The following is a 19,967-nucleotide window of genomic DNA, read 5'->3' as shown; positions in this document are numbered from 1 at the left end:
CTAGGATATTTATACAAAACACACAACAGCATCAATCCTTTTCTTTTTCAAGCAAGGGTACTGGTATTTGCTATCCAATTAGAGCTTAATATCATACATGCATTATACAATCTTTTCTTTCAATAGAATGTTCATATTAATAATATAGTCCTTATTCAAGCCATTTAAAATTTCTGCTTTTTAAAAGTTGTTGCAATGAGTTACATAAAACAATATTTTAGTTTCAAGAGCTATTTTAGATATCTGTATCTTTGACTAAAGCTGTCTCTAACACTACAAAACTCTGAACGAGACATAATCTTATTTTAGAGGACAAATTAAAGAAAAGGAATCAACATAGCTTATAAGACTCTAGCAATAGTTATGATCCGATCTTGATAGCTCAGTAAGTATACTACAATTACAGCTATAAGCTCCCATGCAGTTTCAGTACCACTTAATGACTACTGGATACTGAGACAACAGTAAGGAACATATACATGGCACAAGATTTTTCTGTCACTACTCTCCATTTATTAGTGCATTTGCTTGCTGCATTTTCCTAAGGCTCACTGTTATGAATTCTGGGCCAGACATAAGCACAAAACTGTCAGGATATTACCAAAAGCTTTGCAGTTACCAGGAAACCGTCATCTTAGACCTTGCACAGCTAAAACTTGTTCACGTAACATGTTTTTAAAGTGTCAGGTGCTAGAAAATGCTAGTTACAGTATTATGAACAATATACGCCTCCATTCCCAGTCTTGTGCCAGTATTGTTTCTTCCCTGCTTCCACCTTTTTGCTCATGTGTTCCTTTCCAAAATTCTCCATCCCCTTGCCCCCACAGCCCTACCATTCCCTTTAGCACCATTTCCCCCTTTTTGCACGTTCTTTCAGCAATCCAGCTTTCACACAACTGTCACCTTCGGAGTCCAGTCCACTTCTGTCCCCATTTACCCTCTTGTTCCTAACTTATCAGCTCAGTGAGTCTTAATGTTTTCAAGTTTGGCTCCCAGTCTGCTGTTCTTTCGCTTCCTGTCAGTCCCACCTCCAGTCGCAGCCATCCTGTCTGCTTCCCTGCTACCCAATCCAGCTCATTTCCTGCACAAAACTTTGCCTTCCACACTGTCTGACCATCAGTAAAAGAACTGTTACGAATAAACTGGATTGAGTTTCCCAGTCCTCAACTTTGCACCAAACCCAGAATGACAACCCATAATCAACAGTTACAGTAGAGTCCTGTTCACTATCGTTAATATTTTTACAGAAACTAATCCACAGGGCTCTGAGCGGTTTCTATCAAGACTTGTTAAAGTGGTTTTTCAATGACTTGTAGCTTGGCTTGTGATATCAGAAGGAATATCCCTAATGACTAATGTCAGCACTATGACTTCTGTCTGGCACCTAACTCCAAATACTGGCGACACTAAAGCTTATTAAAAGCAGAAGTCATTAGAGTAGCATAGAGTAGAAAGCTTACAAGGTGTGTGTGTGTATATGCACTTTCACAAATATGTAGTTGGCCAGTATGAAAAGCTTTGACTGAAATGGCTAGTTTCACAAAGTTACAAAATAACTGAATAAAGGACTGAATGAGAAATGCTGGTTAACTTTAACAAGAGATAATATAAACCTGAATCATACTACCAGAAAAGTTGTATTAAAGAGGAACATCTTACAGTGTCTGTGAGCATTCATATCTAGAAGCAGTTTAAAGCCGTCTTCCAACAGGAAATTATTTTGAACTCACGAACAAAGAGTAACAAGATAGAAGAAGTAAGAAAAGGACCTAGAAGAATGGAAGAGAACTTAACAGGGCAACTGTAGGTGCTGTACATTTAATGCACTTGGAAAAATATGCGTACGCAGATGCTGTACTTACATCTAGCAGCCAACGGACAAATCACAAGCTACACTTTGGTAACATTCACAAATAGTCATGTGAATTACTACCACATCACTTCCACAAGAACATGCCTTTTGAAACCTCGTACCAATTTCGTACAGGGTTCTATAAAAAGATTGCTTCCATATTCTTTTTAATACATGTATTTAGATGACAAGAAGCTTGAAATTAAGTAAAGAAATTCTGCTAAAGAGCTTTAATTTATTCTGTACTGAAACGTGAAAGATGGTCAATCTCACGGGACTCTAGCAACTTCAAAAAGTAGTATATAAAATACTAGGCATATTCAAGAACACAAGTTAACAACTCTGTGCAAGTGCAGCACAGCTTGTGCTATTACAAATGCTGTATGTTCAACAGCAAATCATTGGCCTCGAATCCTGAAATATTGAACTCATTTGTTCCCCCGCAGGCAACAAGTAAGGGATCTTAATGCAGCACGTTGAGATGTAACATTAAGGACATTTCAGTCCTTCTGTGCAAGGATGCCTCAGGCTGCTCCAGCTAACAGGTCACCCATATTCACAGAAATACCAAGGAATGCCCATGAATGGATGAATATCTTGACATCAAAACAGATTCAGTGCTTAAAGCATATACAAACACAGGTGCTAAAAAATACAGAGGCCTTTTCTTAGCGTACGTAAGACCATTTACTGTTCTAACAGCAGAGGCGTCTGCTAGCTACTTAAGAGCTATTAAAAAACATGCATCTTCAAAACAAGCTCTCCAGCAAGATTAAAAACAGTCTTACACCTTTGAAAAGGTGTAATAAAAAGGTATTACACCAATTACTGACAAGACAGCACTCTTATCCAATCCAAGAAATAAAAAAGCAGAATATAAACATAAGATTCCTAAGTGTTCAAGAACATCTTAAGCATAACATGTTCCAATCTTTCCTACCACGTGAAATTTTTGAACCACATGAAGTGTCTTGGTAAAATGAAAACACACACCGTATAACAATGTATAAAGAACAATTCAGAAGAATTTTAAAGACAGACAACTGCTGCAGTGTTTGCTTTCAGAGTCTTCTGTTGACAAACTGAATCTCCTCAACAATTGATGGCAAAGTTTTAATGATTACAGCATGTCAAAACTGCAATAATTCAGAGATCTGCAGTTTCATGATTCTTATTGTACCTTCCCACTGGAATTATTCATCATATTATACTTAGCAGTAATGTATAAAAGTGCTGTTTATGGATTGCTGATAGTTTCATTCAGCTCTTCTCTCACTGTCAGCTTCCAGTGAAATCCTTTCAGTCTCTATCAGTCTTTTAATTACTCTTTAGTGAAGATCACATTGGAGGAGATCAGAAAAAGTTATAAAAACAGATCAAAAAGTAATTAATTCCATTTTTTTTCTTGACAAATAATGCAACTACTAAAGGAATCAAGTGGTCTGATACCTTTCATATATTTAAAGGCAGCAGTTTTAAAAACCCTTGAAAAATTTCACTTATTATTATAGTGTTTGTTAGATGCCTAACACTTTCAGGATATCCTCTTGATTTCATATGAGGTTTTGGGGTAGTGGTAGGGTATTAAGTGAAGTACACCAGGAAGCAGGATAAGAATGAAAGACTAAGCATATCTGGTGATAGCTGAATTTCTGAAAAAGAGAATAGATTTAGAGAATAGAAATATGAAGTGAAAGTTATTTTGCTGTTGATTTGCTGTAAGATTTTTGGCTTCCTTGTTCTCCTTAAAAAACATGCTACTTTAATATGTTCTAATTAACACTTCCTAAAGCTAATGAGCTTCAATGAGACCAGCAAGCACGTGCTGATGCAGTCTGCCTCATATACATTAAAAGCGTAAAACATGCTGCCTAGTAGGAACTATTTTGTTCTGAAGAAGTACCAAAGTATTTTCCTGATCTTAAGATTTGGTAAATTCTCAAAAGCTTTTAATAATACAGTAGATGTGTTATTTCTTTTTAAAAACTCTTAAGTACTCATCACTTAAGAGTCTAGGTTTGATTGATTACATTATTTCACTTAATGCTATCTTCGGAGGTTTAACGTTCAGAATACAGGTTGGGACCACCATGATCGATCAACTGATCTGTTCCTTAAAGATGGCAGTTTAGATAATCTTGAGAAGGGTTTTCAAAATATGATAGTATTAGAACACCATTACTATGACTGAAGTGATTGGTTTCATTTCAGAAAGGGAAGATTCAGGATAACATTCTCACTTGTTTTAGTGTTTTCCATAAAATCTAAGGAACACGCTTTACCAGAAAACAATCAATGGACAAGTAGCTTCACCATGACAAAAAATAAAATACTTATTTGAAAGCACTACACAATGTTTAGTATCTCAAAGGTGAGCACATTTGGGGCTGCATACGTGAAAGTAACAGCTCGATAGCTTCAGTCATTCCAAGTGCTGATGGAAAGAATAAAAGGCATTTTTAAGACATGCATGCTGAACAACCACGATGTTATGCAGCTGCAAAAGCTTCAGGCCTTCTCACAGCCGTCTACGACAGCGAGAGAGGTGTGCAGCCGTCCCGAGGCTCCCGGCAAACGCCGCGGAGGAGAGCGAGCAGCTCCCCGCAGCTAGTTCGGGGACGATCCCGCCCGCCGGGCGCCTCGCCTCCGCGGCCGCCCCACGCCCCGCCGAGCGGGCTCCCCAGCCGCCGCACCGGGCTTCTGCTCCCGCCCAAGTTCTTCCTCCTCTTTTTGTCGAGGCTCTCTGGGAAAGTCCGCAAGGCTCCGGCCACGGCCCCCGGCCCCGCGGGCGAGCGGCGGCCGCCGCAGCGGCGCTGAGCCGGAGCCCCGCCAGCGCGGCGCCCGCCCCCCGGCGCCCCCGTTACCTCCGTTAATGGGCACCGGCGCCACCAGCAGCCCCTTGACCTCCACCTTGGGCGAGTCCTGCCCGTAGCGGCCGCGGTCGAGGCGCAGCAGCGTGGGGCCCGGCCGGTCGGGGTGCAGCACCGTCACGTTGATGAGGGCCGTGTAGTACGCCTGGCTCGCGTTGTCGGCGCCGGCCGGCCAGAGCCAGCAGTGCCAGAGCGCCAGGAGCAGCACGGAGGAGCGGCGGTCCCAGCGCCGGCCGGCCCGCCGCGGGGGGCCCATCTTCAACCCTGGGCGCCGGCGGCCGCCTGGCCCATCTGACAGCCCGGCCGCGGGGAGAGGCCGGGAGCGGGCGGCGGGAGGAGGGGAGCGGGGGCTCATGCCATGGGAGGAGCCAGGCAGCGCGGCGAGCCCCGCTCCGCGCCCCTCAGGCCGCCGGGCTCATGCCGCCGGGCCCGCCCGCCCGCGCCGGGCCGGGGGAGGCGGCGGCGCGGCCCCCTCACCGCCCCGCGAGCAACCACTGCCGCCGCCCGGCCGCGGGGCTCGCCTCCTCGCCCCGCCGCGCCTCGGGCTCGCCGCCGCCTTAGTGGGGCGGGCGGCGCGTCGCGCTGCCCCCGGCCGCGGGCTGCGGCCCCATGCCCAGCTCCCCGCCGCCGCCGCCAGCCCCGCGCGCCCGGCCGCCGCCGCTGCCGCCGGCTCCGCACCCGGCGCCCGCTCGCCCGCCCGCGCGCGCGCGCGCGCTCCCCCCACACGGCGCAGGCGCCCCGCGCCCCGCCCAGCGCCACGAGGGCGAGAGGCGGCACCCACGGCGGGGCGGGGCCGGGCCGGCGGCGGGGCGGGGCTGCCCGCCGGTGACGTCACCTTGGGCGCGGCGGGGCGAGGCGGCGGCGGCGGGGGAGGCGGGCCGCCATGACAGCCGCGGGTCGTGCTGGGCTGGGGGTGCTGTGGCGAGGCCTGTGTGTCACGGCGGGGTCAAGGGCGGCACTTTGCAGACCTCTAGGGGGAATACTCGACTGTAACGACCGTCAGTTTTCTTATTCAGGGGCTGAGGTGCAAGCACAACTGCACAGCCTGTGCGTAGGGAGCTCCCGTCGTTCCTCAGCTTATTTACTTTTGAGAGCAGGAGCGCGGTTGGCCCTCGAGGAGATACGGGAGAGTGTTCAAAAGCACGTTGGAAATGGGGGAAAAGTGCTGTACGTGTGAAAAGGAGGTGGCACTATGTTCAGTCTGTCCAACTAACACTAAAAGGGCTGTTGAGGAAGGAACAGCATGGCTACTAGGATCTGACTACTGCTTCCCATTTTGGAGTTACTATTTTTGCTGTAATTAAACAGGAAATCTTACAAACACTCAGCTGTTGTTAATAAAAATCCCATGACATACTGCAAAACAGGACTTGATGAATTACTATCTCTTTAACTAACATCACAATTTTAAGGTTTTGAGCCTCTTCCCAACCAGAGAAGTAACAAAACAATGTAAAAGCCTTCCCAGATCTTGAAAGGCAAGTCATCTGAAAATTATTTATGGCAAAAAAAAAAAAAAAACAAAAAACAAAAAACAAAAAAACAGTTCTGCATGGCTGTGGTTTAGGATACTTTATAAATTTCTAAATAAGTGTGCTGTTGTTCTGAGATATAGTCTCCCTGGTGACTTCACCAGCTGTTCAGGAAGGCCCTGCGAGAAGCATGGTGTTTTATCTCAGCATCTTATTAAACCAGTCTCTTTTGGAATGCTTTGTAGCTTATCTGTTTTTGATGCACCTGGTCACATATGCATGGAAGATAACAGTGCATTCAACTTAGCTCATTTACCTGCAAGTAATGGGTCTAATTCTGGCCTTGAATATATCCATGTCATTTCCGAGGAAAGCAGCAAGTTTTGCAAACCTGTGTCTGCGAGCAGAATTGGCCCATGGGGCCTGCTAAAGGCCTGCAACTTGTGGCATTGTAAAATCCTCCGAGATGCTGTTTATGAAAAGCTCTATAGAAATGTCAATACAATCCAGGAAATGTTTCTGAAGGAGCAGCTGAATGCTCTGCTTCCACTTTTTTTTTTTTCTTTTCTTGGTAAATGCTAGATAAGGAACCACATTATCATTAATGGCCCCTCAACATTTCACCAAACCTTTCATCCTCTACTGGGGGCAACTGGAGGGCGAGATCATGGCAAGCAGTCTGATAATGCTCTGTGCAGAACATGTTTCAGAGCTGTCACTCTTACAGTGCAGACAGTAGTAGATTTTTAAGGACTAAGCATTCTGCATTGTCTTGATGCAAAGTCATGTGCTTTACTTCTGAAATGCCTCTTTTCTGGCCTTGTCCTCAGAAGGGGCTGGGTTCATCTCTGCATGGGCTGAGGCAGGAATGAAAAGAGCTGGATCAGCAAGTTAGGCTAAACTGGGTCACCCTGTGTCTCCGTTTCAGTAGGAGAACCCACTCTAGCCCTCCATCAGCTTCCTCTACTGTCTCGGAGCCAGGAATATTCCCAAAGGTTGCTGTGGAAGTGGCACAGAAGTAGCAGGCAGCTGTGCGATGGTGCAGCAGGTTCCTGCAAGGGCATCTTCTCCTGGAGCCACTTACACTTGCCTGATAGCAGTTTTGTGCCAACCTGGCTGCTGGCCGGGTGCTGCAGCACCGTGGAGAGGGCAAACGGAGCATGGGCTGCTGCTTGCGCTTCCCTGGGAATATCAGGATGAGGTGGTTCTTACGAAGCTGAGTATCAGTTCCCTTCATCAATTCTCCCCCCTCCCCTTACTCAGAAGTGAGCAAGAGTGCAGGAGAGAATAGTTGGTATAAAGCACTTGGATCTCTATAGATTCTGTTTCCTTTTTTTTTCCAAACAATTTCCAAGCACTTTCAGAAACGTTGATTATAACTCGTCTCCTTCGGTGCTGAACAAAACTTTTACTGGTCAAGCAGTGAAACATTGTCTGAGGGCATGCATGATGTTACAACAGGCCGAAAAACCAAGACAGCCAACTCACAGCTCCCTTTTCTGAACGCTCCCTTTTCTGCCACGGTCCTCCTTCACGTGGGTTGTGTTTTTCTCGGGGACACACACGTGGGCTCCTGCGCGTGAGTCCCTTTGCGAGTCCCTTTGCAAGCATGGCATGGCTGGGCCCGATTCCCCAGGCCGCCCCACCTCCCGGCCGGGAACGCAGGTGGGTTGCTCGTACAACACGAACAGCCATAGATGCCGTCCGCTCTTCTCCTGGGCCTGGTCCCAGCCTGGTGGCAGCTGGACAGTCAAAACCCCTCCAACTGCTTGCAGCTCCCCTTGCTCTTTTTCTCCCAGCCTCGTGGTCACTGCCACAAGGGGAAAATGGCACATCAAAAAAATGGGGCACGATCAGAGCAGCTTCAGGATCCCCACCTCCGCTGCCGGTGGCCACCCCACAGCGGCCCCACTTTCCACCAGCCAAATGACACTGGGGTCGTCGCAGCATCACCACGAAATGGTCCCCTTCAGCCTGGCTCCTGCTTTTTTTTTTTTTTTTTTTTTTTTTTTTAGGCAGTGATCATATATCCGTTTATGTTTCACTGCCTGCGCTCCCCGGGGCCCGGGTGCCGAACATTTCCTCACCCCCCCCGCCCCCGCGGGCAGACTTCACCTCTGCCATCGCTCCCGCCCGCCGCCATCTTCCCGCCCGCGCCGCTGCCCCGGCCCGCGGCGGCCGCGCCGAGGGCGCCACCTAGGGGGGCGCCGCGGAGCCCTGAGGCGGCGACGGCCCCCCGCTGCCGGGGGCCCTGTGAGGGGGGACGTTTAGCGGGCCCGAGGGGTGAGGGGAGATGGAGGTTGAGGGGTGCGGGGAGCCATTTGGGGGGCTGGAGGGTGAGAGGAGCGCGGGGAGCCGTCCAGGTGGCCTTTGGCTAGCCAGGAGCTGGGCCCAAATCCGCGGCAGGGAGCCAGAGGGAGGGAGAGGAGCAGGCCAGCGGAGCGAAGGGCTCGGAGGCCGGGCCGCCGGCTCCCGTCCGCTGAACCACAGCGTATCTGTCTTCGTCTCGAGAAAAGGCTGAGCTTCATCCTGCGTGGAAGTGCCACAAAGCCCAGCTGTTTCCTAGAGGATGCGGGAAATGCAAAGGGGCACAAAAGTAAACGTAATAAAACTGAAACGTGCTGAGTGCTTGGAGCTGCCTTGGGAAGCAGGGTTGGACCAGGGCTGCCCAGCGCAGTGCTCGGAGCAGGGCCTGGTGCTGAGCAGTGCCGCGGGACCTGCGGCAGCAGCAGCCTCCAAACGTGAGAGAGCAGGTGCAAGTTATGTCTTTATTCATTTTCACATTTAGATATTACAACAAAACTCTTAATGACAAAGGGTAACAAGTACTATAGGAGGAGAGGAAAGAAAGCAGTGTTCTAACTGGTTTGATATATAACCGTGAACTTCCAGAGACAAGACTCAAGGCGAGTTATAAAAACTCACATACACGCATCAGTAAGAGAAACTCACACATGCAAAAACCCCAAAACACTCACCCACAAAACACTCGTTCACACACACAAACCACACTTTTGTATTCACACATAACCCAGAGTAACCTACTTGCATCAAAGGCAGCCCACGGAAACATCGAATGCTGCTGTAGCAACAACAGGTACCAGCTTAAAATATTGCAATATGAAGTGTTACTTGCAACACAGATTTTTGTTCCAAGATGTATGTGTATGCGTGTGTGTTTGCAAGTAGGAGGCCAATGTTGCTCAAACACTGTGCTGTCATGCAAGAGGAATGACCTTTCAACACCAATAAGGAAAAATGAGACTATGGTAGACTGGGAACAGTCATTTTAAAAGAGGATGATGATAAATAGCTTAGCTTCAATGCTGAGTTCCAGTAAAAGCCCGAACCAAATAGTGAGTGTGTTGTGCACAGAACAGGCACAAATACCGAACCCCGGGTTTTTAAAAGTTGAAATACTCTCGTCGCTGTGGAAGGACAGACAACAGTGTTGCAGTGCTGCTTGCATCTCAAAACCAAAGCAGACCAGCTTCATTTCATGCTCAGGCTTATCTGAAGAATGTAAAAAAGTGTCAGAAATAATGTAAAGTGTGATTACTTCAAAGCTTTGGTAGTTTGATAATCACAGATGGCAGCAATAATGTGGGAAAGAGTATCAGGTTTGTACACTCTAATCTTACTATACTTCTAAAAGAGTGAGAATACAATTGTCTCAACAACTCTCCACTATCCCACACTACAGTTATTCTTCATCATCAGGAGTGTCTGAAGAGCAGTAAGCATTTGCTCATATTATAGCTGTATTGTTCATGCAATCCTGTTGATGTGGATACAACGGGATCTGATTCCCCTCGCTCCTCCATCAAGATGGTATGAAATAAAGAAAATAAAGCACACTTTTATGAATTTGAATTATTTCAGTGGTCAAAATCAGCTGTCACTCCAGTGCTTTCCGCTGAGGGAAGCGAAGGACTTTAAACAATGGCTCTAACGAAGTAACCCTTCTCCCCAGTGATGTTCTTGAGCAATTTACAGCTGAACCTAAAGACAAAGTGCAGCTGTCCTGACTGACTGTGAGCCTTGACTGCCAGCCAGAACGCTCAGATGCCTATGTCCCTGCTCTGTTGAGGAATCCTGCCGGTGCTCTGCAAGTACGCAGGTTTGCCAGTACATTTCTAATATGGACAAGGACTTGTAGCCACTCTGCAATTCTGTTTTTCATCTGTTATTTAATTTATAAACATCTTTCTTAGGCCTTCTCTCAGTTGGAGCTGTGTTTCCAGGCAGAGGAGAGCTGTCTCTGAAGTACTGGGAACAAGGGAATCTGGGTCTTAAGGATGCATGTTGCCAAGAGAGTGGCCTGAATTTTGCTCTGCTGTCTGTCACCTTCCACCTGCGTGTATCAAGGCAGGAGTCTAGCAGCACCGGACACATGTAGCCTTTCTTCTGTCAAGGGAACAACACAGTTTAAAACCAGAGCAGGGTGAGGACAGGAGAATTTAGCCTGACCTGCATCCCATTGGCTGTCCTCCTTCCCTGATTCCTCACACCTACTTAAAGATGCTCAGACTCCTGGCAACTGAGGAGGATGCCAGAAGTCGGAGGATTACTTGCCATATGCAGGTTTCAGTTCCACAACCCTGAGCCAGCTTGGCTGAAGCTGGTCCAGTTTTATGCTTCTTTTTGCCATGGAAATCACAGCCATGCCATCCTGCTGACACAGAAGGGAAGAGGACTACTGGCGCTCTGGTTCTGTGCTCTAAATAGGCATAGAGGATCTGAATGACAGCTATGCTTTTCCCATATGCTAAATAAATCTCCCCCATTACACATGTGCAGAGAACTATAATTAAGACTTGGGAAAGTCATTCATAAGGACTCACAAGCTCACATCAGGAAATGCATAAAACCCTTGCTGAAGGAGAAATACAGTTTAGAAAAAATACTATGTCTGCTGGGAAATACAACAAAGAAAGTCCAAACCAAACCCTTGGCTCTGAGCATAGAGATGTGGCCTGCAAGCAGAGCTCCCTGGTGTTGAGATGCCCTGGTGCAAGGAGCTCTGCCAGCCTCCAGCGTGTGGGAGAGGATGACAAGCTGTTCAGACGAGCCTCTCCACCCAGACTCCTCCAGCAGTGATGTAACCATGCTCTGTGGCTGAGCTCTTAGATTTTAAGCAGGATGGAGAGAAGTAGGTGGAGAGTGGTGAGGCAGCAGCACAGAAATTTGTTAGAGGCTGTGGAAGTTCCCCAGAGCTCTGAATTTGTGTGGTATCCTTTAGAAACAAAAAGCCCAAGCAATGAGATGGTTCCTCAGTGAATGCGTGTTTCTCAGTTCCCCAAAGACACACGTGCCATGCTAGTAGTTCTGGTGCAGAAACTAGAGAGGTGCCTGTGGGGCAGCGATTGCCTCCTTAAAACCAGGGGTTGCCAGGAAACCAGGGCAGTAGGAAGAGTCGTGGTGCAGATGTGTCCATCCAGGAGAATTACGGCTTGAGCTGTAGGCCAGATGCTGCCCTTGACTGTGGGCACAGCAGTGCCAACACACAAGGGGACGCAGTCCAGGGCACCTCATTGCTGCAGCTTTGTTCCTTCCATTGTTTGCAAAACCCTTGCAGCAATTTGAAAATAAACATTTCACTCCCTACCACTTTGATCCTTTTCCTTTCAGCAGACAACCCATTTTTGCTCTATGTTTGAAAGCCAGCTGAAATTAACAGTTTTTCTTCTCACTTGAGCAACAAATCATCTCAGCACTACTCTGGAGAAGGAGGAGGCAAGAGCAGCAGACCTGTGAGCAACCTGCTCCCAGGTGCTGACTATATAAAACCCTATTTTGCACAGGGCCTATAAAAAGAGTTGCTCTCTATTTGTCTCACTGGAAGGACTGTAGCCATCAGCTGACGACCTACACGGCAATAGCTATGTTGAAATGGCTAAAATAATCCCAGTGATGAGGCAGAATGACAGCCCCCCTTAACAGAGATGAGGGGGGTGTAGGTGTGGGCGTTACAGAGTCAGAGAGGCTGGGTGTACACTGGTACCTGCCCAGAATAAACAATATGTGCGAACACTTACAATGATCGCTTGGGATCTCTCCATACACCTCCTCAAAATGTCCTGCTCTGGCTGCTGATACCACTAGGGATTTCTTCCCTTTGATTCTGCTCCCCAGCTCAGCAGCTGACATTATGAGTAGAGGAGAAGGAAGCAATCCAAGGAAAAACACCGAGGCTGCACACCAGCAAGAAACTTGACTAAGACAGATCTATTTATATCTGACCTGAAACAGGCTTTCTGAATGGGAAGCCGATCTGAGTGGAGGCTAGATGCTAGGCAGAAGGTGCTGTAGTGCTAAGCACAGGCACCCACTCGCCAGCAGAATGCATCCGTCTGAGCCACAGGGCTAAAGAAACCCGAGGAATCAGCGACGTGCTCTCTCCAGTCCTGGCACGGAGAAGCTGCAGCTGGAGGTGCTGTGTGGGTTGTTGTGCTGCAGTCCCATGGAGATCGGTGGTGAGTTCCTTGCTGGGGTTGGGCCTAGGTTGAAGGGGAGGCTCTGGTTGACCCTGATGACACGCTTGGAGGGTGAGCGCAGTGCGTCAGCAGGGCACCTCGGGGGCCTGACCCATTAGTACTGCTCGGAGAAGAAGGAAGCGTGGAGAGCAGAGGGACTGGCCCCCTCTCCAGGTGGGGTGCAGCTGCCATCCTCAGAGAGTTCTGACAGCTCCCCATATTCACTGTTGTAAAAAGTCTGGCCTCCGACCTGGGACCCATATGACAGCTGACATCTGCCCCGCAGGTCTGACTGTTCCCCTGGCAGCTCCGCAGTTCGTCTGGGCCCTTTACTGCTGTAAGGGAGAGATACAGAAGGTCAAGCCTGAGCAGTTCTGCAAAGTCTCTGTTTGGCCTAGAGGGATCCTAGCTTCAGGAAACATCACATGCTAATGGCAGAAACAGGGTCAGGAACAAACCTACACCTCCACTTCAAAGCACAGCACCAAACTTCACATAGGTAACTAAGCACAACCCATTATAAGCTGTGAAAATCTATACACAGCCCTTCACTGGAGTTAGGTCAGGTTATCTGAGGCCTCTGGGAAGCCCCGTGAGGGGTTGGGACCCCAATGAACAGGGACAGACAAGAGCCATCACCTGAATTGCTCTTAGAGATGGTACCCGGCAAGAGTGCAGAAGCTGACACAGACCCACAGCCTGGACAAGGGAAAGTAAACGAAGAAAGATGATGGAGAGGATATGGAAGGAAAGCAGCAACCCCATCCTGATGTCTGCCAACACTGAGTGATTGGCAGGAAGCCACAGGAGTCACAACACAGATGCATTCAAGGAAAGATTTTAGAAGGGCAGTGTTTACCGGGGAGTGTGACGTTAGGTAGCTCCCAGCATAGGAGACAATGGAAAGTGTCTTAGGGAGAAAAGGGCAAGAAGCAGCTGATGTCTGATACAACAGCAGATGTGGGCAAAGACAAAGACCAGTTTGAACAATGTGGGGAAGAGAAGGTGAGGAAGGAGGCTTGAGATCTCTGATCAGGGACTGGCCTTGTCTGTGCATGAGCTGCCATGGCTCGCTCAACCCACTGTCACAGGGATGAGGTCGCAGCCTGCTCTGGCACCAGGCAGAGATGAGCTGGACAGGTTCTTACCCAGCTTTCAAGACACAATCTGTAACACCCTCAGTCCCTGAGCACTGTCAGGGCAACTTGTTGGACTCAGTACCAGTGCACAGGGGGTCTTAAGATCTGGAGCATCCCCGCTGTGCCATGTTGGGGCCCTGTAACATATGGGACAAGGCTAGAGCCAACTTGGCAGGGCCAGGGGAACGGTCTGTCACCATGTGACAGACACATGGTCTCAGTCTTTTCCACCTACTAGTGCTTGAACAAGCCCTGATATACTTCACTGGAGGATATCAATAGGTAATAAGAGCCCTATTAACACTATCACTCCAGTATGCCTTAACGGACATGTTCCATAAGGAACATGTTTTGGTCTGTTGAATGGGCACAGTATATGTTTTGAAAGCCTAGGAAGCAGAACAGGCAGGTCCACTCATGATATGCTTTGCCTCTCATTAACATGTACACGAATTTAGTTGGCTCAGAGTCCACAGTCCTGCTGCTGCTGAGAGCCCCAAGAGCCATGACCTACAGGGAGACACCAAGAGCTGCCTCCCTGTTTCACTGCCTTTAGCAGCAGGGAGGTCTGAGCAGCCAGATTTAAGGAGTACCTGAATCCACCTTCTTTTCTGTGTCGGTTTTCTATCCTCTCAAATTCCTCAGATGCCAGAACCATCCCACTGTCTGTCTGATTGTCCTGGAAGGAAGCAACAGGAGTTATCAGTAACATTCCCGTCGACTGATCAGAATGGGAAGAGAGGTTGAATCATTCATTCAAAGCAATGGAATCATTCAGGACACCAGATCATATGTGTCTGAGATGGGAAAAGGATGTAAGGGCAGTTTACCAGTGTGCCATGGTCTTGCTGGAACTCGTTTTCTCACATGCCTTTGTAAAAGCAGCACATACAAAGGTAGGATTTGTGTATTCACTTTATCACTTTTGAGGAAAAGAAAATCTCCCTGCCAGAAAAAGTGTTACCATTAAATCTGAGAGGTGAGATTTTCCTCTGACACTATGGTGGGATTTAGGTTTTGCCACTGTCGGAGATGTAATGCCAGTCCAGTTCATAGAGGCTGGGAATGTGCCATTCCACTGCTGTGTGGGTCATGACAGGGGAGCTTCAGGTGCAGACAAGCACTCTGATTTTATCTAGTTCTGGCTGGATTTCAGTAGGCTTAAGGGGCCATGTTTACAAATCTGAGAAGGGTGATGAGCATAGTCCTCTCTGAGGTCCTTTACAGGTCTTGCTTGCATTTCTAACCTCCTTATTTCACACCCAAACAGTACAAGCTGTGCTACAGAGAAACCTTTATGTGCCAGGTGGAGAGACGGATGTGCACAGGATTGGACAGGACTGAACAGGTATGACAGGGACAGACTGACATTTGATAGGAGTAATTTTCCCTCCATGATCTTAACAGGAAGGTGCCAGGAAACAATTGAACGTTTCTTTGCCCCTGCTTAGTCCCACTCAGCGACTACTTACCGGGTGTGCCTTGTACATTGTATGTGTCATGGGAAACTCTTCAAATGTCTTTATCCTGGATGGACACCTGATCTGATTTCCTCCCGTCAAACAACCAGGGAATGAGACGCAGTTGTAATATCTACCAACATAAATGCACTATATTCAGTAAAACCAATAGAAGCGGTATCTACAGTCTGGAATGAACAGGAGCTGAATCCATCCTTTCTTCACAGTAACCAATGCATGCAGGGATGTGCATGACCCACAAGATGGGTTTTAGGAGGGGAATGAGGTCACTTCAGGCCTCTTGCCCCTATATTCTTTCTGCAGTGGGAAACACTCAAACAAATTTCCTAATTGAAACTGGCCTCTGTTTACCCACAGATAGGGCTATTGACACACTCCTGGACAGCCAGGGTAAGTATAGAGCAAGAAATCTGCTGTACTGCTGGCATCCAGTTACCTAAACTGAAAAGGTGAGTAATATCTTACAGATCCCAAACATCATACTGTGTCACAGCTCCCAGGAGACTAGAAGTCTAGGCCTAATTGTTTGGGTTATTTAGGAACAGGGAAGGTAAAGCCCTTGCTCTAGCAGAAGGACAGAGACTCAGCTGACACATTTTTTCCTCATCTGCTTAATGGGTTGTGATGCCTTTAGTGGGATGTGATGCTCTGGCTGTGCAGCTGGAGGCAGGAGGAGGACTGCCATAGGCTCAGACATCAGGGGCTCTTGCTTGTCAGCAAAAGAAAGTGAATAAAAGCAATAAGCTATGACATAAATGCTTGGCTTAGACCTGACCACCTGGGGTTTGTCCAAACTCTCACTACTGGTTTCTCCTCATATCTCTCAGGCACTCTTACACCCTTGCTGGCTGCCTGCTGGGCTCTCTCTGCCCTTTCCAGAGGGGATTTACCTTGCTGCTAGGCTGTGGCAACGTATCCTCATGTCGAAGTCCTCTTCATCAGAGTTTTGCTGGACAGAGGAAGGCACCTGGGAGAAACCATCATCTTCTGAGCTGTGAGAGTCATTCAGTGGGATATAATCCTTCCCCTCCTGGTAGGAGAAAAGAGTGAGTGGCCTTACAACAACAGGAGGCCTTTCCCACAGGAAAGGGCTCTGCAAACAGAAGCTGTCAGAAATGAGGAGGAATATTCTTATTATATGTCTTCTGTTTCTCTGGGACAAAATATCTACCTTGAGTAGATTTCAGTGCCCTCTGCATTAAGAGGCTGCAAGTGTTGCAGGTGCATGGAGGTGTGTATAAGTAGGAAAACAACTCAGTCGTACAGCACCTAAAGTTCTGCAGCTTCTCCAGCCAGCCTGCGTGTGCCTCTTGTGTTAGTGTCACAATACATGGACAGAGCGCTGTGCTCCAGAGGCACGCCACTGTAGCTTGGCTGTGCCCATGCTGGGATCCAGCGCTGAAGGATTAAAATCAGAGGGAAAGGATGGGACACTATTAATATTTAAGCGTTTAGCTGTCATCTTCTAAACCAGAACATAAATAAAAAGTCAAAATCAGAGCAGCATGCTCAATGCTGTTGAAAGTGCTGGTTAATTAACCCAAGACAGTAATTAGTAACATCTTCCAAGAAATCTGTATATCTGACTGCCTGAAACAGAACAGTTGTTTGGTTCACATGGCCCTGACATTTAGATCTGAAGACAGAGTTTCAGCAAGCGTAGCGAAGTCTTGATTTTCATTATGTGGGCGTAAGAGAGGAAGGAGTGCCAGGGCCTTGAGTCAGCTGAAAAATTTCAGATAGTCATCTAGGGATTAGGATGAAAATACTGGAATGACCACTGAGAGGGCACCCACCCTGCAGGCAGAGGAACTATATATTAGGATGCAGTAAAAGGGCTGCTGCAGAAATGGTCTCTCCAGTACCACTGGGGCACAGACATCTCCGATCCCTGAAACCTTGCATTATCCTCTGGCCTATGCCAAGGCAAGCATCAGCTTGTGAGCCAGAGGAGAGCACAGCACAGGAGCTAGCAGTGCGGGAAGAAAGAGCTGTCTGTAGCTGAGAAGAGGGCATAGAGAGGTTTTCACCTGCTGGACGTTTTCCTGAAGCAGATTCCCCAGTATCTCCACCAGGTCAGAGAAAGTTGGTCTCTCCTTGGGATCCCCATGCCAGCAGCTCAGCATGATACGGTAACTGCCAAGAAGAGATGATGGTTGTACAGCACAGAACCCACCCTCCTTGCCCACCCACTCAGGCAGCGCCTACTGGGACAGAGCATACCTACGCTGGGAAGGAAACCCTGGCACCCAGCATATTGGCCATATTTCCAGATAGCCTGGACCTGGATTTGAACCTATGTGACTTGCCCTGCAGGCAGCTGCCCGGAGATTATACGAAGGAATTGTTGGCTTGTCCCCCACCCTGTCAGAAAGGTCTTTCCATCTAAGAGCTGGGCTTGCCCTGACTTACACTGGGATCCAGAAGGTTTCAGACTTACATTTCTGCTGTGGCATACTCTGGGGCTCTCATTCTGGTACCGTCTTTGAGCCTCTGGCAGAACTCCTCATTGATCTGGACTCCAGGGTATGGAGATGCCCCTAAAGGAGGTCCAAAAGGGGTGAAGGGGATGGGAGAGTGAGGTGCACCATCAGAAACCAGCCCCTCCCCTGCAACTGCCAAAATGCTGTGAGATGCAGCCCAGGTCCTGGGTGCTGCTGGAGACAAGCCCCTCTGCTGCAGCAAGGAGACTTCCTCCACGTGCCTGGCTCCCATCACCTCATTTCTGGGAGAATGCAGCCTCCGCATTTGTTTTGCCTACATTGATGTCTCCTTCTGCAGACTCACTCACTGAGCCGCTACGTGGGAACAGAGACCCTGCCTTCCTGAGCAGTGTGTGGCCTTTAGCGCTCACCTAGTGAGAAGATTTCCCAGAGGAGGACTCCAAAGGACCAGACATCACTCTGGGTAGTGTAGACCTTGTCAAAGATGCTCTCTGGAGCCATCCACTTCAGTGGGAGACGAGCCTGCAGGAGGAAGAGGCAAGGCACAGGTCAGGGGACACAGCCTAGGGCAGAGCTGCTAGTAGCCACAGGAGGGAGGCAAGGAACTGGATCCAGCAGCCCTGCTCCTCTCCTTCCTCCATGAAGGAAAGGATATTTGGTTAGGCCAGTGAGAGGGACTGAGATGCTAAGGGTAAATAGAGGGAATAGAGAAGAACAAGGGAAGAAATAGGAAAGAGAATAAAGAAGAGTGAGCTAATGATGGGTTGAGGAGCAATAGGAAGGGGACAGAAGCCAGGTACTAGAGGAGAATTGCACATTCATTCCAACAGCCCCTGGTCTCAGCCACACAAGTGATTCCACCCACCCCTTTCCTCTTCTTTTTCTCAGCTTATTCCAGCCCCAGGATTGTTCATGAACAATCATCTGAGGCCAAATCTGTACAGGGTTTGAGGAGATGGCACTCACACTGCCTTTCCTGACATAGTCAGGGTCCTTGTAGATGTCCCGGGCCAGGCCGAAGTCGCAGATCTTTACCACATTGTTCTCTGACAGGAGGATATTGCGAGCAGCTAGATCTCTGTGGATGCACTGAGGGTACACAAAGAGGAAAGGTGCAAAATCAGAGGCACAAGAACCCACTATCAGAAAGTGCAGAGCTCTCTCCTCTTGTGACCCTGAACTGTTATGGAGGAATGATGGAGAAGGGAAGGAGCTAAAGATAAAAATCAAAATGGGAGATAGTTAAGGAGGGGATGAAGAGCAGGAGAATGGAGTTCATGTCTTTGTCTTGCCACAGACTTCCTGAGCGATGTGAGGCAGATCACTGAATCTGTGTGTCACCTCTAAAATGGCCATAAGCAGTTCCCTAGTGTGCAGGGTTTTGTGGCAATAATCACCAGCCACGAAGTACACGCAGTACTAGTGATGGGAAACAGCCACGTAGAGAGACTGGCTATCCACGTATGTCTATATACACGTACAGGTGTGCTCGGAGACTCTGCAGTCACACCAACAGCCCACACCAAGCTTCCTCTGGCCAGGCGGGCACACAAGGAGAGAAGCAAGGGAAAGGGTGAACTCACCTTTCGAGATGCTAGGAACTCCATGCCACGTGCTACTTGGAAGCTGTAGCAAATCAGGTCTTCCATAGTCAAGGGACTTTGCCACAAATCATCCACTGTCCAGGAACACAAGAAAATAAAATTGTTAGACAGCAAATTGTCTTTTGTCCTCCTTGCCTCCCTCCAGTACTGTGGGACACAACTAGTTCCTTGGTGGAATACAGCTATTCCCTAGTGCTAACTAGAGTACTAGCTCCCCTCTAGGACTAGAACGGCTGTTCTGGTGGCAGAAAGCATGTGGAAGAAGCTGCTTATGTGTGAGGAGAATGACTCCAGGCTCCAATACACTTCACAGTCAGAGTTGTAGGGAGCAGGGCTGGAAGAGGCTTTAAGGTTAGGTCATGGTTAGAAGGTCATTCACCTTCCGCCTCAGGGAGGACCCATTCCTTGTCCCCCATCCCTTTAGGCTAAAAAATCCACAGTAATTTAATCCTCCTTTCTAGGATTTCTAGATCTCTCATCATCCTTTTAGACTTCACCAGCTGGTCTCCATCCTTCTTGACGGGCTTACCCAGCACTTGCACCCACACCAACCAAACCAAAAAGGCAAAGTAGGTTTTTTGGAGGGACAACATTTATGAACACTGTGGTCTGTGGCCATGGTGTAATGC

The 19,967-nt window shown here is 48.3% G+C and overlaps 2 protein-coding genes across 6 annotated transcripts in view; both read right to left on the bottom strand.

The window, feature by feature from the left end:
* The window catches only part of RNF130 (ring finger protein 130), a 54,292-nt gene extending 49,126 nt beyond the window's left edge, over nucleotides 1-5,166 (bottom strand). The window contains exon 1 of one of the 4 annotated variants that reach the window (XM_062587375.1): nucleotides 4,717-5,166. In XM_062587375.1, coding sequence (XP_062443359.1) covers nucleotides 4,717-5,077 — 361 coding nt within the window. In that variant the 5' untranslated portion in view covers nucleotides 5,078-5,166. The remainder of the gene's footprint in view (nucleotides 1-4,716) is intronic. The other 3 variants (XM_062587376.1, XM_062587373.1, XM_062587374.1) reach the window with 3 other exon arrangements.
* Nucleotides 5,167-8,948: 3,782 nt separating this feature from the next.
* FLT4 (fms related receptor tyrosine kinase 4) overlaps nucleotides 8,949-19,967 on the bottom strand; it is a 59,929-nt gene continuing 48,910 nt past the window's right edge. Inside the window, exons 22-30 of one of the 2 annotated variants that reach the window (XM_062587014.1) lie at nucleotides 19,318-19,412; nucleotides 18,701-18,823; nucleotides 18,145-18,256; nucleotides 17,731-17,830; nucleotides 17,321-17,426; nucleotides 16,181-16,320; nucleotides 15,282-15,402; nucleotides 14,403-14,488; nucleotides 8,949-13,005 (exon numbers count right to left, since the gene is read on the bottom strand). In XM_062587014.1, the coding sequence (XP_062442998.1) occupies nucleotides 12,786-13,005; nucleotides 14,403-14,488; nucleotides 15,282-15,402; nucleotides 16,181-16,320; nucleotides 17,321-17,426; nucleotides 17,731-17,830; nucleotides 18,145-18,256; nucleotides 18,701-18,823; nucleotides 19,318-19,412 (1,103 nt within the window). In that variant the 3' untranslated portion in view covers nucleotides 8,949-12,785. The remainder of the gene's footprint in view (nucleotides 13,006-14,402; nucleotides 14,489-15,281; nucleotides 15,403-16,180; nucleotides 16,321-17,320; nucleotides 17,427-17,730; nucleotides 17,831-18,144; nucleotides 18,257-18,700; nucleotides 18,824-19,317; nucleotides 19,413-19,967) is intronic. The other variant, XM_062587015.1, reaches the window with a different exon arrangement.

The sequence above is a fragment of the Rhea pennata genome, chromosome 14 (genome assembly GCF_028389875.1).
Source record: "Rhea pennata isolate bPtePen1 chromosome 14, bPtePen1.pri, whole genome shotgun sequence".
Classification (NCBI taxonomy): domain Eukaryota; kingdom Metazoa; phylum Chordata; class Aves; order Rheiformes; family Rheidae; genus Rhea; species Rhea pennata.
The sequence above is the reverse complement of the archived record's forward strand: the minus strand, read 5'-3'. Positions and strand labels throughout refer to the sequence as shown.